This window comes from Bos mutus, chromosome 24 (genome assembly GCF_027580195.1).
Source record: "Bos mutus isolate GX-2022 chromosome 24, NWIPB_WYAK_1.1, whole genome shotgun sequence".
Taxonomy (NCBI): Eukaryota; Metazoa; Chordata; class Mammalia; order Artiodactyla; family Bovidae; genus Bos; species Bos mutus.
In genome coordinates, this window is record NC_091640.1 from 60,155,499 (window position 1) to 60,171,995 (window position 16,497).

A 16,497-nucleotide genomic window follows, 5' to 3' on the forward strand; every position below is an offset into this window, starting at 1 on the left:
GGAAATGCATTCATACACATTTTGAGCTCTATCTTTGGTAAGTGTGACCCCAAAAGAAAATTCTCTCTACAAAGTTTTCAAATAGTTCTTCAATGTTTCCTCATATCAAAAAGAAAAAAAAAGTTTGGCTATTACAGAATTGGTCTCGGCCAGAATTTACTCCCCAGTAATACTTATCACAGACTCAGAGATCTGTAAAATAATATATGTAATATATTATATATATTATATAGTATTTAGTATATATATATAATATATATATATATATAGGGCCCTTTCAGATACATATATATTTTGGCCCCAAAAGTGCCCAAGAGATATGTTTCAGGCTCAGCTTCATCACCTCTACACATGACTCAGTAATGTTTCCTCGTGTGGCTGTTCAAATGTCAGTTGGCACCTTAGTCATTTACAGAACATACTCACCTACATTGTCCCAACAAATCCTCATGGGTATCCTGTGAAGTAGGTGGGAGAACTATTAATAGCATTCACTGCTTAATAGGAATAAAAATTCATAGACATCAACAAGTCAGAGGTAATGAAAGCAGAACCAGGGGTCAAACTGTCTGACCCTTAGTCTAGTGAACATGCGTGAAATTACAGATGGGTCTGTGTTTCACAAGGTACGCAATATTCCCACTGTGGCTACCGATCCCAGGATTCATTCTAGCAATAGCCTTTTTTTTTTTTTTTTTTTTTCCGGTAATGCGCTTTAGTGCATCTTCTAGCTCCCTACAACAGCATAGCTAATTCTCACCAATCTTTTTCACTAATTCATTTCGGGGGTTAAGGTTCCTTCTCCCAGAAGGTCTCCCCTTAGACAAGGATCAGTGAGCTGGGTTTCCGTGGATCAGTCTAAAGAGAAAAGGAACAAGTAATACTTGGGGACCCCCTTTCCAGCACACCATTGTTCTTAATATTAACCAACATGTCACTCAAAAGAAGACATAGCTAGCTTGCCTTCACTTGACAATCAATCTGCCTTTAGAGCTAGAACCGATAAGAGGCACAGCCTCCCATTCTGTTATAGAAATTCGACAGTCTCCCCCACCTTATTCCTCTTTATCAGCTCTCGTTCAAATGACTTCTTCTACAGAAGTGAAATGGCATATTGCATGGGATTATTACAGGATATCTTTTAAATTCTCTTGTTCATTTCAATAGCGAGTATTTGAAGGAAGCTAGCACGAGTTCTGACGATGACAGGGGGAGTGGGAACTGAGTTAGCATCAGCGCGTGGATTTCGCCGCTTGTAGAAAGGGAGCACTACCTAGTTGCGTGGGTCTGAAATGGCCAAATAAACACATTTGTTCTAAGAAGATGACAGCAGTTCTCCACATTAACAGTGAAAATATTAAACCCACAGAAGACATTCTAACTGTTCTGACAGAATGGCTTGAGTGCTAGGCCAGCTCATTAAATCCAGCCCAAGTAAAGGAAGAAAAGGTTGATGAGGTCATAGCTCAGGAGTGAGGTCACCAGCCAATCTGACCTCATAGCAACAAAAGAAGTTTGACTGATGAAAAGGAGTCCCCAGGGTAGAAGTCAACATCCCTTGGCCTAAATGAGTCTTTCAGCTCAGGGGAAAAATAATGTTGGCGAGAACTCTCTCCTGTGCCCAGGGAAGCATGTGACTGATAGCACTTTAAAGTCTACTGTGAAAGATACGATGATTAACTGACCTTTCGGATCCTAGAAAGGTTACATTAGCAGCCCCTATCAGTGCTTCAGAGCTGAAGCAGTGGAGTGTGAAACTCAAATTCCACCATGAGCTCAGAGAATGATTAAAGTCAGAAGTGATCCATGGCTGTTTATAAATGAAGTCTGACTCCTAATATTATCAATAACGTGGAGTAAGCAAAATATAATTGTGGTGGCAAAAAAAGATGGTTAGATTTTGCTTTTGGTTTTCTAAGGAACCAAGAAAAGCAGTTGGGCTAATGAAAATATGAGTATTAGTTGTCAATTTTGGAAATGAATGCTATTTTTAAGCATGTAGGAGGTTGTCTTATCATAAATATTTCAAAAAGCCAATCAATAATACAGCGTATCCCTCTAGTTACCAACGTGAAGAAATTTATTCACTAGTTTTATTTCTGCTGAAATCCATTTTTGAAGGTTTGGGATTGATTATATCAAGATAAGTTGTCTTATTTTTATCAAAATATTATTTACTACTTAAACACTTCTAAAGCAGTAACATGTCATGACTTCTTCATTTGTTGACTAGAAAAGCCGAATATTTACTGACATTTCTTGAAAACTTGCTATAAGCCCACAGGAAAGAATCTGACGTCATCAAACTGTGTTTTCCTTCACTTGACAGGAAGTCGACTTCAAGCAGACTGACTTGAATCTGGACCTCACTGGGGAAGCATAAGTGTTCAATAAACTGCATTATTTTTTTATCTGGAAAATACTGAAGTGCAGTGGCTTTGTCATCCTGGACTTTACTTTCTGGAAACCTGGCCATCCCATGTGGACTTCTGGTAGAATGAGCAATGCAAAGAGCTGGCTGGGACTTGGCGTGTCCTTGTACTTCTGGGGACTGATGGACCTTACTACCCCTGTTCTCTCGGGCACTCCGACACGGCCAGGCAGGCTAGAAGCGTTCCTGTCAGACAAGCCACAGCCACACCAGCGGACAAAGAGGAGCTGGGTGTGGAACCAGTTTTTTGTTCTGGAGGAATACACTGGAACTGACCCTTTGTATGTCGGCAAGGTAAGAACTGCCAAAGAGACCGATAAGTTATCCGAATACCGGATACTGAAATTGAATAGGAATATGAACTATGAAAGCTCACATAGCCTGAGGCCTGAGAACAATTTTAAACTAGAGGTATGTTAATTGACAGCTAGTTGAGATCTAGTTTTTGCTTTGTCAGATACTGGTCAGAAAGGAAAGGCTTCTCTTTGTTCTTGCCTCTGTTCTGAGTGGGAAAGGCTAGGAATTGGGTTTTTGGAGGAAAAGACTTGGGTCCTGCAAGAACTGTTCAAGTCCTCACACAGGCAGCAGCAGCCTCAGGAATAACAGGATAAGGAAGAAGTAAACTGAGAAACGCAAAGGGAGGAGCTTAGGGTTTGTTTTTTTCAAAGCATTTCCACAGGTATTGCCTGAGGCCAAAATTCAATGAAAAAAAAAAAAAAGAATAAAACATTCTTCATTTCAGAAGATCCTAGCTTGTGCTTTAGGATTGCTGGAGACAATCAATGAATATATTTATAGACTTCACACTCGAAATCCCTTGATTTATCTAGCATCATTTCATTTTTAATCGGGGCTTTCTCCTGTGTTTACTTTATTTGGATGTTAATCAGAGGCCATTTTGCAAAAGCAACTAAGTGAGAGAACAGGGGAAACAAGGAACTAATTAGAAAATAAATAATTCATTCAAATAACTTAAACACTTGCTTAGCACACAGGCTAAGAGTGCAGGTTCCAGAGTCAAACACATGTGGGTGCAAAACCCAGCTCGGCCAGTTGCTTCCAGAGTGACTCTCGGGGTCACCAAGTCCTGTTAACCTGGTTCCTCAAATGTTGAAGAAGGATAATAAGAGAACTACAACTTCTCAAGAGTTGTCTACATAAGCTCTTTCCTCAACTTCCACCCACTTCTCAACCCAGGTGGGCTTCCCTGGTAGCTCAGTCGGTAAAGAATCTGCCTGCAGTGCAGGAGACCCGGGTTCGATCCCTGGGTCTGGAAGATCCCTTGGAGAAGGGAATGGCCACCCACTCCAGCATTCTTTCCTGGAGAACACTACGGACAGAGGAGCCTGGCGGGCTACAGTCCACGGGGTCACAAGGGTTGGACACAACTTAGTGGCTAAACCACTGAGGCTAGGTAGCTGCCCTCCGCCCTGTCTCTGCACAGATGCCATGTTTTCAGGGCTCCTCGGGACCTCCCCACCACGAGAGCTGAGGGTCCAGCTTACGGAGCCGCCCCACGGGGGCCTTGGACGCCGCTGCCCAGCCCCTCCTTCCTGACTCACCTTCTTCCCTCAGCTTCACGGCGTTCACAGCCCTGTTCTTCCTCCTCCCTTCTCAGCCCCTCGCCGGTCCTCCCTGCCCACCTGTGGCGCCTTCCCCATCACACCCATCCCCGGGGGGTGGTTTTAAAGTCACCCCTATGGCTTTAAACCCCTAAAGCAGTGAATTCAAAGCCTCCGTCCCTGGCTCAGACCACTCGTCCGAGCTTCAGAAGGAAAACCCTCCTGCTCCGCATTTAGAACTCCTCGGCCTCCATCCACTGAAGCGTCCCCAATCTCCCTCCCGAACCCAGTCTGCCCTCGGTCGTCCCAGTGGCGGCACTGCCACCTCCCAGTTCCTAAGCCTGGGCCCTGCTGGTCAGGCGGCCCCTCCCCTCGGTCCCTGCGCCTGCAGATCGCGTTAGTCCGGAGCCAAACAAACCCTCCTCCGTCTCAACCCCGCGCCCACCGTCATCTCAACCTGCGCAAACACCTGTCCCCCCAGCAGCACCCTTACTTCTGTCCGCACTTCCTTCCAAGCCACTCTCCATACACGATCTTTTGAAATGTGAGTGAGACCGTAAAGAATCTGCCTGCGATTCAGGAGACCCAGGTTCGATCCCCTGGTCGGGAAGATCCCCTGGAGGAAGGCATGGCACCCCACTCCAGGGTTCTGGCCTGGAGAATCCCATAGACAGAGGAGCCCAAGGGGCTACAGTCCACGGGGCCGCAGAGGCGGACACGGCCGACACAGACCGCATCACCCTGCTGCGGGCGTCAGGGCCTTCCGGCTGCGCTCTGAGCCACCCAGGCCCGCCCTCCTCTCTCGAGGCCGCTCCTCCCACAGCCGCCCCGCCGGCCCCCGCCCCGTGTCTCGCCCCCCACGCCGGCCCCCACCACGTGACTCGCCCCCCGCCAGCCCCCGCCACTCGCCCCCCGCCGGCCCCACCACGTGTCTCGCCCCCCCCCCCACCCCCCGCGGCCCCGGCCACTTGGCATGACCCCCCCCACCGGCCCCCGCCACGTGTCTCGCCCACCGCCGGCCCCCGCCACATAGCACAACCCCTCCCCTGCCCGCCGGCCCCCGCCACGTGGCACGTTGCCCTTGCCACCCTCTCAGCCAGGGCTCTGACCGCCGCCCTCTCTCTGCCCAGACCTGGGGACGCGGCCTCCAGCAGCTCCCAGACTGGCGGCTCTGCCTTCCTCCCCGCATCGTGAGACGCGCGCGTCCTGGCTGCCCTCGGGGTCGGCTCCTCTTCATCTTCGAGGGTTCATTTCTCACCTCGCTTTGCCTTGACCGTCCTCTGAGGCACACCCCTGTTGGACTCTCTCACTACCATTAGGCTTTCCCCATTCTAATCACAACCTACAATATCTAAGTTGTTCATTTGTCTATATCTGTATTGCTGGGGTCGTGTGTGTGTGTGTGTGTGTCGCGCGTGCACACACTCAGTCGCATCCGACTCTTTGCGGCCTCATAGGCTATACCTCGCCAGGCTCCTCTGTCCACGGGACTTTTCAGACAGGAATACTGGAGTGGGTTGCCATATGCTCCGCCAGGGGGTCTTCCTGACCCAAGGATCGAACCTGTGTCTCTTGTGTCTTCTGCATTGACAGGCAGATTCTTTACCACTGGAGCCACCTGGGAAGCCTTAGACCAGACTATAAGCTCTGTGAGGACAAGGATACCGCTCGCATTTCCCCCACAAGACCTAACACAGTGCCTGTCACACAGACATGACTACCTCCTAGAGTGATAAGGATTAAGTAAACTAACACAGGGAAAGTGCTTTAGCAGAGTGCCTGGTCCAGAGTGAGATCTTAGTGATGGCTGCCCTGCGGTAGAAGTCGGATGAGGACTAGCGACAGTGGGAGCAGCAGCAGCATAGTGCGCTCCTTACGGGAACTGAGCAGCTCAGTAGCGCACACCTAATGTACCCGCAAACCCCTGAGCCTCAGAACCTGTGGGTTTTCTTTGACTTTCTCTCCTTCTCTTCCTTCATGCACCTGTCACCACATCCTGCCAGTATCTCCTTGCCACTTTCTCTGAGTCACTCATCCTCTCCAGATCTGTCCTCCCTGTGGTCCTCCGGGTCTTCATGATTAGATTAACTGAGCTGGCGCAGTAAGGGAGGATCTCCTGGGCCCTCCCCCCGGGACTCCGGCCGTTTATCTCCTTGAAGCGCCCTTCCCATCACGTCACTCGTCTGATTAAGGAAGCACTGTGGCTCTGCAGTGCTCATCAGAGCTCTCAGCATACAGGGCAAGCACTGCCAGAAAATGAGCCCCCACACTGGGATAGCTCCAGTCTCACCCTGATCTCCATCAGGCTGGGTCTCCTTACCGGCCCGACACAACACACCCCGTCGGTCCCTGCCCCAGAGGTGTGTGCGGGCCGCTGTCGTGCCCGGGACGCACCGTCCCCTCCTCTCCACTCAGCCATGTTCAAGTTTCTCAGGGTCCCAGCTTAAAAGCATTTTCTATCATGAATACATCTTCCATTCAGAGTTCCAAAGATTTCTAGCAACTCGGTATTTGTAAAACATTTCTCCCAACTAGACACACATCAGTTCAGTTCAGTTCAGTCGCTCAGTCGTGTCCGACTCTGTGACCCCATGAATCACAGCACGCCAGGCCTCCCTGTCCATCACCAACTCCCGGAGTTCACCCAGACTCACGTCCATCAAGTCAGTGATGCCATCCAGCCATCTCATCCTCTGTCGTCCCCTTCTCCTCCTGCCCCCAATCCCTCCCAGCATCAGAGTCTTTTCCAATGAGTCAACTCTTCACATCAGGTGGCCAAAGTACTGGAGTTTCAGCTTTAGCATCATTCCTTCCAAAGAAATCCCAGGGCTGATCTCCTTCAGAATGGACTGGTTGGATCTCCTTGCAGTCCAAGGGACTCTCAAGAGTCTTCTCCAACACCACAGTTCAAAAGCATCAATTCTTCGGTGCTCAGCTTTCTTCACAGTCCAACTCTCACACCCATACATGACCACAGGAAAAACCATAGCCTTGACTAGACAGACCTTTGTTGGCAAAGTAATGTCTCTGCTTTTGAATATGCTATCTAGGTTGGTCATAACTTTCCTTCCAAGGAGTACATAGCTCCTGCTAAAATAAGTTTTGGAAAACACCTTTGTATTCTGTAATTGCTTTGTGTGGTTGTACAATTTCGAGCCCTCCTTCCTTCTCCCAAGGACACAAACTGAGACCTCGTCCTGGCCTTGCCTACATTTCCCTGACACCACACACCTAGCACAGAAAATTCAGAAAGACTAGGGGGCCTGACGCTTTCCTGGGGTGCCACAGCACTGCATGTCATGCGCATAAGGCAGACGGTTCAGTCATCGTAACACTGCTAGGAAATAAGTATTAAGTCACCTCTCCTGGATAATTTAAATAAGGGAAGGTTCGGAGAAGTTACGGTCCTTGCCCAAAGTTACACAGAAGGTTAATAGGAAATCTGACACCGAAGCCATGGGCTTTCTTTTTCTTTGGCCTGTATGTGGCCGTGACTTTAGACCTCGCCCTGAGAGACACACAGAAGAGTCCACGGTGTCAGTGAGACCAGAAATGTAACCAAGCCTGTTCCCTGAAGGTGGGAGCACTCAGCCGTGCAACACGCTCCAGTGCTCATGATCAGTGCGACCCCGTGGGCCGGAGCCCTCCAGGCTCCTCTCCATGGGATTCTCCAGGCAAGAATACTGGAGTGGGTTGCCATGCCCTCCCTCCTCCAGGGGATCTTCCAGACCTGGGGATCAAACCCGTGTCTCTTCCATCAAGCTGCATTGGCAGGCAGGTTCTTTACCACTAGCACCGCCCAAGATTGGGGCTCACCCTGTCCTAACCCACCACCCCGGGACACAGGCCATCCCCCGCACCTCCACAGTCATCCTGACCAACCAGCTCTCAGTGCGAATCTGCGCCCTGGACTGGGTCTGCCGCCTGCGCAGGAAAGGAGGTGTGTGCTCACTCACCCAGGCGCTTTTCCCCTTACTTTCTCCTGAAAGAGAACCCAGCCCTCTCTCCCAGGGGCATTTCAGCTCGTCACCATGAGCTCTGGAAGACGTCTGTTTAGAAAGCCTGCCTGAGTATTTGCTTTTTTCAGAAAGGAGTACAGCAACAATTATCACCTGTAATTGGTATGGCCTTACAAAATCCACACTGGGCTTCCCAGGAACAAGGCAGTGTCGAGTCAAAGCGAGATTATATTGACATATGCAAAGAGGTGGATGCAGCGAGCTTGTGCTCGTGCACGAATCTGTGGTCCCGAGTCATACTGAGGTTAACAAGGGTGCGGAAGCTGTCTAACCACAAATTGTGAGCACTCACTGCCTTCCTGGAACCATACGTGGCACCATGAAAGACGGCGAAAAGGAGCAACATCACCCCCGTGTTGAGCTTCATGTACTTCCCATCACTCGCTACTCCTCTGGCTCAAGATCTTAGAGACGAAAGCAAGGTTAGGCTAAGTAGGATATCCAGCTGTCTTATTCTGTCTAGGATAACAAAGCTGTTTTCCCAGGATGGGGGTAACTGTGTGGTGCCAACTCCATTCCCGAAGCTCCGCGCCTTCCTCCAGAGAGCTGGTGCTCAGTCAGTGTGAGCTGAATTACATATGGATACATATAAAGCACATTTTTATTCCAATTTGCTGAGTGACTGAGAGAAAAGCTGTTAATATTTCTTCTTTGCAATTTTTGCAACCAAATATACATTCTGTGACTGGAGAACCTAATGTTCAGTTCACTTCACTGTGCTGGCTACTAGGCTAGTGTCTCTCAGCTCTGTATTCTCCTTCCCATACTCTACAGGCCTGGGACTCTGCACATCACAGCTCCTCCGTTTCCAAGCAGCTCCCAGGTCCTGAGAGTGGAATGTTCTAGGGGGAGAACCAGAGGCGGGAGGAGAGGGACTTGCTCCTTTTATCTGTGGGAGCTGCTTCTGGTTTCTGGAACCATTTCCACACCCCAGCCTCACACATCCACTGGAGGGCGCCCCCTTCTCAGAGGTCAGAGTCTCAGCTCCATGGGGGGGTGGGCCCTGGGTGGGGGCACCTCTAAACTCCTGGAGCCCAGCCCAAGGGGATAACACTCCCTTCTCAGAGGTCAGAGTCTCAGCTCCATGGAGGGTGGGCACTGGGGAGGGGGCCCACCTCTAAACTCCTGGAGCCCAGCCCAAGGGGATAACACCTCCTTCTCAGAGGTCAGAGTCTCAGCTCCATGGGGGGTGGGTGCTGGAGGGGGGCCACCTCTAAACTCCTGGAGCCCAGCCCAAGGGGATAACACTCCCTTCTCAGAGGTCAGAGTCTCAGCTCCATGCAGGGTGGGGGGGGGGCACTGGAGGGGGGGCCTCTAAACTCCTGGAGCCCAGCCCAAGGGGATAACACCCTTTTCTCAGAGGTTGGAGTCTCAGCTCCATGGGAGGTGGGCGCTGAGGCGAGGGGGCCACCTCTAAACTCCTGGAGCCCAGCCCAAGGGGATAACACTCTCTTTTCAGAGGTCGGAGTCTTAGCTCCATGGGGGGTGGGCACTGAGGCAGGGGGGCACCTCTAAACTCCTGGAGCCCAGCCCAAGGGGATAACACTCCCTTCTCAGAGGGCTCCAGCCCAGCCTCCTCCAAACGTCTAGATTCCAAGAGCCCCCAACTCCTGCCCTCTGCTCCCCCAGCCAGAGGGGCACAGGCTGTTTCCTCGAGTTACTGGTTATCATCTCCAATGATACCTCAACATTTTTCCTTTTCAATCCTTCATGTTAAATTCTCTCTTCTAGAATGACTGGTGTGGGTTTTGTTCCCTGACTAGATCCTGAACTGATATGATTTTCGTTGACCCTTGAGTCATGTGGGGACTAGGGGGACCAACCCCCCACACAGTGGGAAAACCCAGGCGTCACTCTAGAGCTGGCCTGTGGTGCATACCCACGGCTCCTCTGTGCTCACGGCTCTCTGAATCCGCGGTTCTGCTCCACAGACGCATGCGTAGGACTGTTTGCAGCATTTATAATTGAAAAGGAAAAACCCACATATATGTGCACCCTCAAAGTTCACATCCACGTAGTTCAAGGGTCAAATGTGTATTCCCTAGAAATGAGTTATACGTAAGCAGACCCAGGCACTTTTCATAGCTGGTACGCTTCCTGTTGGGCTTCCCGGGTGGCTCAGAGGTACAGAATCCTCCTGCCATTGGAGACACGGGTTAAATCCCTGTGTTGGGAAAATCCGCTGGAGAAGGAAATGACAACCCACGCCAGTGTTCTTGCCTGGAGAATCCTATGGCCAGAGGAGTCTGGCGGGCTACAGTCCGTGGGGTCGAGAAGAGTCGGACAGGACTGAGCGGCTGAACAGCAACAGCAGGTCTTCCTGTTCCTAGGAGGTGGCCCTGCTTCTCTGTGAGGCTCTCCCCCCTTTCCTGTGCACAAAGATGCACAGACGCTGCCTGAGCGATGCTTGCCAGCTCCTTTAAGACAAAGACAACCTGCTTTCACTAAAAGCTTTAACTCCAACGCTACACCCTATACCACTCATTCACACAACCTTACCGAGCATCTGCTACACATGAGACTCACACTAAGATGAAAACCACACGGCTCCTGACTTCGAGGAACTCAGTCTAGAAAGTGCCTCAAATTCTTCTCTCAATACAGAGACAAAACTCAAGATCACAGATCCAGTTTCAGCCTGGACGCCATTGACGTCCGCCAGTCGAGTGACTCCCGAGGAGCCAGGACCATCTCTTGAGCAGCAAAGCTCTCTAGCCTCCTGTTACTTACTAAGCACTCTCCATAGGCAGAGCACTTGAACTTGGCCAATGATAATCACAATGATGCTTCACCTTCTTAAGTTTCACAGGACAAAACTTTTTAGATGACAGCTAGGATATCTCCAAACAACCCTGGATATTTTCTCTAACGTCAGCTTCAATTCTTTCTTTCTCCCCTGGATAATCTGCCATGCCCTACTTCACTCTAAGTGAAAGTCCTATTTTATATGCCTTAAAATTACACATATTTATATTTATATTTACATATGTATATACATATGTATGTAAACATGCAGAAATATATAAGGATATTTTTTTAATCCTTAGATCTTTGTCCTCCTCCTCCCAATTCCATTCCTCTGCCTGGGAACACAGTTCCAGATGGAATGGATTTTCATTTCTTTGTGGCCAGGTCCAAATAAAATGACTTTCCATTCTACACAATAAGAGCTAGGCACCTTGCTTGTCTTAAACGAAATAAATAGAAGATGTAGAATGTGGAAAATAATAATGTATAAGGAATGAGGAAATGTTAGGACTTTATATTCTAAATAGAATTCTTTAAGTAGAAAAAAATCCACAGCTATTTTTCCAGTCAGTTTTGTTCTCTTATTTCCCGTCTCTGGATAAGACACAGCTGAATTCCTCTAGGCAGCAAAATTACTGCTTGTGTGCTTTGGCCGTGAGTCCGTCTGAGATCAGCTCAAAGCCGGCCACAGCCTCCCAGCCCATCCTTGTCTCAAGATGCTGTGAATACACTTTCTGGTGTTTTTTTGGTGTCCGTGCCACTTAACACTCAGACTCATGCTGTCCCAGCAGTGCTCCAGGCAGCTTTCCCCAGCTTTACCCTGGGCTGTGCGTAACAGAACGGCCAACAGGCTGCTTTTGTCGTCTCTGCTGCAATCCTGGAGGTTCGAAGGGAGTACGGGAGAGCTGGGCATGTTAACACCCTTTTCTCTCTGCATGTACATCATCGTCATAATTGGTCCCATTTATAGCTTTCCTATTATGGGAACTCTAGGCGCTTTACATACATTAATTTCTAATGATCCCAACAAACCTTCAAAGGAAGAATTAACACTGTTCTCCACATTTATAATACGAGGAACTTGAGAATTATAAACATTAAATCATTTGTCAAGGGCACTCAATTTATAACTGATACAGATAGTCTTCAGGCCACATATATTTGCCTCTCTGGCCTAAACTGGTCTATTTTATTAACTGAATCTCACGGACTTTATCACTGAACTGTGCAAGCCCAGCAACAAGAGTTAGTGGTGACTGACTGCGTGTAATTAATTTTTCGTTGCCCTCTTAGAGAAGGACTGTTATAAGATGGCACAAAACTCTAGGGTTCTTGCCACTTATACACATTGACTATAATTAGAGCTGCAAGAGTTTATTTCTAGGCTTAAAATGAGCGCTGTGCCCCTGGGCTCATTTTGAGAGTCGTCACAGAGTACTTTGGGAGGAAATATAGTTGGATGGGCAGATAAAAGCATGTGCCTACCACAACCTTCTACATACAGATTTGAGTGAGTCAATTACAAGGCCAGAAACGGGTCCCAACAAAATGATAGATACCCTGACACAGAGAATAACAACCAGCTGTAAAACTCCATTTTGATACCTGCAACAGAAGCAAGCAAAGTCCTACTGAGGGAAGCTGTGGAACTGAGAGGATTCCGAGGGCCCCCAGAAGTCATTCGGTATCTACGGCACAGTGGCCACAGACGGTTTTTATTCGCTGCTTCATCAGCTTCTCAGCCAACCTGGATGGTCCTAAAGTTTTTGAAATTCCAAAATAATTTACATCAACACTTTTACACTTTTAAATGTTTACACTCATCCCTTAAAAAAGACTAAATGGAAAAGCTGGATTCCTCCTCATTAGACTTGCTCCTGTTATACATGGGACAATACAACAGGGGACACAATACAATACAGTGTGGGTCCGACACGTCCCAGAACGCCTGTTGTCTGTACTTCTCAGGGAGAGAACTTTAAAAATAGTACTAATGATACTGAATGTGAAGTGGAGAAATTTTGCTTGTTCATCAACTTATATTTGCTCTTTGATACAGCCATGTTCAAAGCAGGTTAGTTCTTTGTATAAGAAAACATTTGAGTGGGAAACACTCTTCCTGTTTGAAAGGAAATCATACACTTGTACCATACTGAGAATCTGTTTATTTTCGACACCTGTTGAGAGGTCGGTGCTTTTCCCCCTCAGCTTCATTCAGACATGGACCGGGGAGATGGCTCCATCAAATACATCCTCTCGGGAGAAGGCGCAGGCGTCGTGTTTACCATCGACGACACCACTGGCGACATCCATGCCATTCAGAGGCTCGACCGAGAGGAGAGGGCCCAGTATACTCTCAGGGCTCAGGCCCTGGACAGGCGCACGGGCAGGCCAATGGAGCCGGAGTCCGAGTTCATCATCAAAATCCAAGACATCAACGACAACGAGCCCAAGTTCCTGGACGGGCCTTACGTCGCCACGGTGCCGGAAATGTCACCAGTGGGTAAGGCGGGCATGCACTGATCCTCACCAACAGCAGTCCCCCTCTAGAAGGCCCTCCCGCCTCAAGGTGGAGAAAGAGAGAAAGTGCAGAACAGCCCCCCAAACACAAAGCTGCACCGAGCCACTCAGACGTGAAATCAGCCACAGTGCAGACAGCAGCAACACTAAGCCTAGTGCTGTCACTCAGCTCTGGGTCTCCTGAATCGATTTTTATCCACGTATCTATCTGACCGCACCGGGTCTTGGTTGTGGTGCCTGGGATCTGGGATCTTCGACCTTTATTGCGCCACGGGAGATCTTTAGTTGCAGCATGTGGGATTTAGTTCCCCAACCAGGGACTGAACCTGGCTCCCCTGCACTGGGAGCGTGGAGTCTTAGCCACTGGACCACCAGGGCAATTCCCAGTTCTGCTTCTTAAAAAGCAAAACAAAAGATGGGTGGTAGATGGGCAGGCAGATAATGTCTGATTCATAAGGGAGAAGCGTTTTGCTATTACCGAAAGAGGAATGCGGGGCCCAAAGCCTGCGCTGGCCTTACAAGTCATTAAGACTTTAAGACACAAATAACTCCCATCCCCACTAAAGAGGTACTTTTGTGCTAAGCAGTTGTAGAAGCTTGACCTAGAAACAGGCCCTCCCAAGGAAGCAGACATAACATTTGCAAATGCTTAAAACTGCCCGTTCAGGCCTGCATCCAGTCCTGAGCAACTCCGCTTGAACGGGTGTCCACCGCCTCTCTTCCTCAGGGACTTCCGTCATCCAGGTGACGGCCACCGACGCTGACGACCCAACCTACGGCAACAGCGCCCGGGTGGTGTACAGCATTCTGCAGGGCCAGCCGTATTTCTCTGTGGACTCCAAAACAGGTACGTGCTGGGGCAGTCGAGTCAGAGGTATTTGTTTTATTCTCTACTAATTTGTAACTGCGATTTAGGACAGACACAACTCTCCATTTCAAGAACTCTGCAGACAGTGCACTAGCTCGGAAGATGGTTATAAGCGTCGGGATGAAGAGAGCAAACTAGCACTGCCCGCGGGGTCAGAGCAGCGAGGCGTACAGACGGTGTGCTGGTCTGCTGGGAGACGCCCGAAGAACTGCCTCTGCAAAAGGACCTCCTCACCAGCCTTCAAAGAAATAATAATATCAATAATGCTATGGCTGTACTCACTCCCCAGGAGTAAGGTCTTTCATAACTTCAAGAAGACCCAAGAGGACTGGCATAGTAACCTGGGCTCACTATAGAACCAGGATAATTGGTTTTGAAACTAGAAAGAGCCTTAGGCAAATCTTCCAGTCCATCAACACTCACTTAGTGGATAAGGAAGTCGTGACTGGAGACCTAACAAAGCGCTCCTGGTTGTAGGTGTGTCCCCTGACCCGCGGTCCAGCGTTCCTCCCGCCAGTCCACCCCGTAGTAAGCTGAGAGCAAGGCTGGAATGAAGGGAGCTCAGAGCATGGGGTGTGGGCCCCGAGAAAGGAGGTGCTCAGAGGGACGCTCCGACAGGGGGAACACCTAGGGAGCTGGGCAGGCACGGGCCACGTCTAGAAAAGAACAAGGCAAAGCCAACAAGTCAGTTTGCTTTGGGTGTTCTGTTTTGTTTTCAGTTTTACTCAGGAACCTTGACAACAGAATGTATAGTTTATCTATGAAGAATTCCCTTTAACCATTTTGAATTGGGCAGAGCAACTCAGATATCATTGCTATTAATATATAATAATATATTATTCCATATTGTTATCTTGCACTTGTGCCAGACTTTCTCCCTTTTAAAATACATTCATAGATCTCATCATATTTGAGCATCCCAACAATCTTGTAAACTTGTGAAATATATGGAAGCATTATTACTTCATTTTACATATGGGAAAATTAACATACGGACCTAAGAGTAATTAACAAAAAAAATGGAGCAAAGAAACTTACAACCACAGAGACAAAGTCAAGGCCAAACACTCAAAGTCATCTCTTTACATGAAATAGAAAAAAACACATTTTATTAGCAACCTGATATAATTTTTTCCACAAGTCCTCGGGGAACCAGGCATTCAGAAAATTATGTCATAAAAGTAGAGAGTATAAATTAGTAGGAGGAAAGAAAAAAGGTTCCAGTTAGGGATTTCTATAAAATAGTAATTTTAACCATTCTACAAGTGGAGGGAGGGACCATGAGGGGGTGCCCACAGGGAGGAAAAATACAGGCAGGAAGAGGGTAATATGTCCTTTACATCGTTAAGAGGAAACTTACATTATTTTGACAGCTCCCAAGGGGCATCTATAGTGTTAAGGTCAAAAATACATAAAAAGATAGTTACTGCCATGCCCAGGGAGCATTTATAAAAAGAAAACACTGCATATTTCACTTTAGACTGTCGCTGCTGTAATGCGACATATACATTATAGGAGTAAAGCGAGGACAGGTTTGCGGTTCCCCATTTCTCCCCGTGGCATGCAAAAGGCCTACTGAGCCAAGGGTCATGTTTAAACGTGCAGTAAACAAGCCTTTAATCTTTGCCTAGAGAGCACAGAAGTCAGCTTTTCTAAGTAGAAGCGTTAAAAGGAGGATCAAACATGCCCACACATCCTTGGCAGGATCAAAACAACACATTTCACAGGATTCTGACTTAGACCCTTCTCCCTAAATGGAAGCACATTATCATACCCTGATGTTGCACATCGTCTGGGCAAGTTCATCTCGTATGGATGTTAACAATAAACATCTCAGAGCATCTTTTATGCTGTCTTAACTCACAGCATACAGTGAAGCACGGAGGTAGGAAGAACCTAATAAAACGGATTGAACATACAACAACAAAGAAGAGCAAATCTGAATTCCACCCCTGCTTCCAGGCCCTGGGGAGGCAGGAGCAAGCAGCCTGGGAATGGGAAGAAGAGTCCCTCACACTAGTAGGGCTCTAGCGACTGGAGAGAGAGCTAAAGGTGAAGGATCTAAAATCGCACACTTGCTGACTGTGAGGCTTTGTTTCCCCACCTGAAGCCCAGTTTTGTTTGGTGAGACAGAGCAGCCCTGAAGTCGCTGCAGACCAACAGGTCCCAGGTCTGTTAGAGGGCCACTGCTGCCACCTGCTGGTCTTTCTCGGGAATGCGCCGTAGAAACCAGCCCGCCAAGCCCGACTCCATGGAGGGGTCTGAGTGAGCTCCCGGAGTTGGTGATGGACAGGGAGGCCTGGCGTGCTGTGGTCCACTGGGCCGTGAAGAATCGGACACGACAGAGAG

At 48.6% G+C, this 16,497-nt stretch overlaps 1 protein-coding gene across 1 annotated transcript in view; it reads left to right on the top strand.

The window, feature by feature from the left end:
- Nucleotides 1-2,359: 2,359 nt before the first annotated feature.
- Nucleotides 2,360-16,497, top strand: part of CDH20 (cadherin 20) — a 56,538-nt gene continuing 42,400 nt past the window's right edge. The window contains exons 1-3 of the mRNA XM_005903336.2: nucleotides 2,360-2,725; nucleotides 12,969-13,263; nucleotides 14,008-14,127. Of these exons, the coding sequence (XP_005903398.2) occupies nucleotides 2,480-2,725; nucleotides 12,969-13,263; nucleotides 14,008-14,127 (661 nt within the window). The 5' untranslated portion in view covers nucleotides 2,360-2,479. The remainder of the gene's footprint in view (nucleotides 2,726-12,968; nucleotides 13,264-14,007; nucleotides 14,128-16,497) is intronic.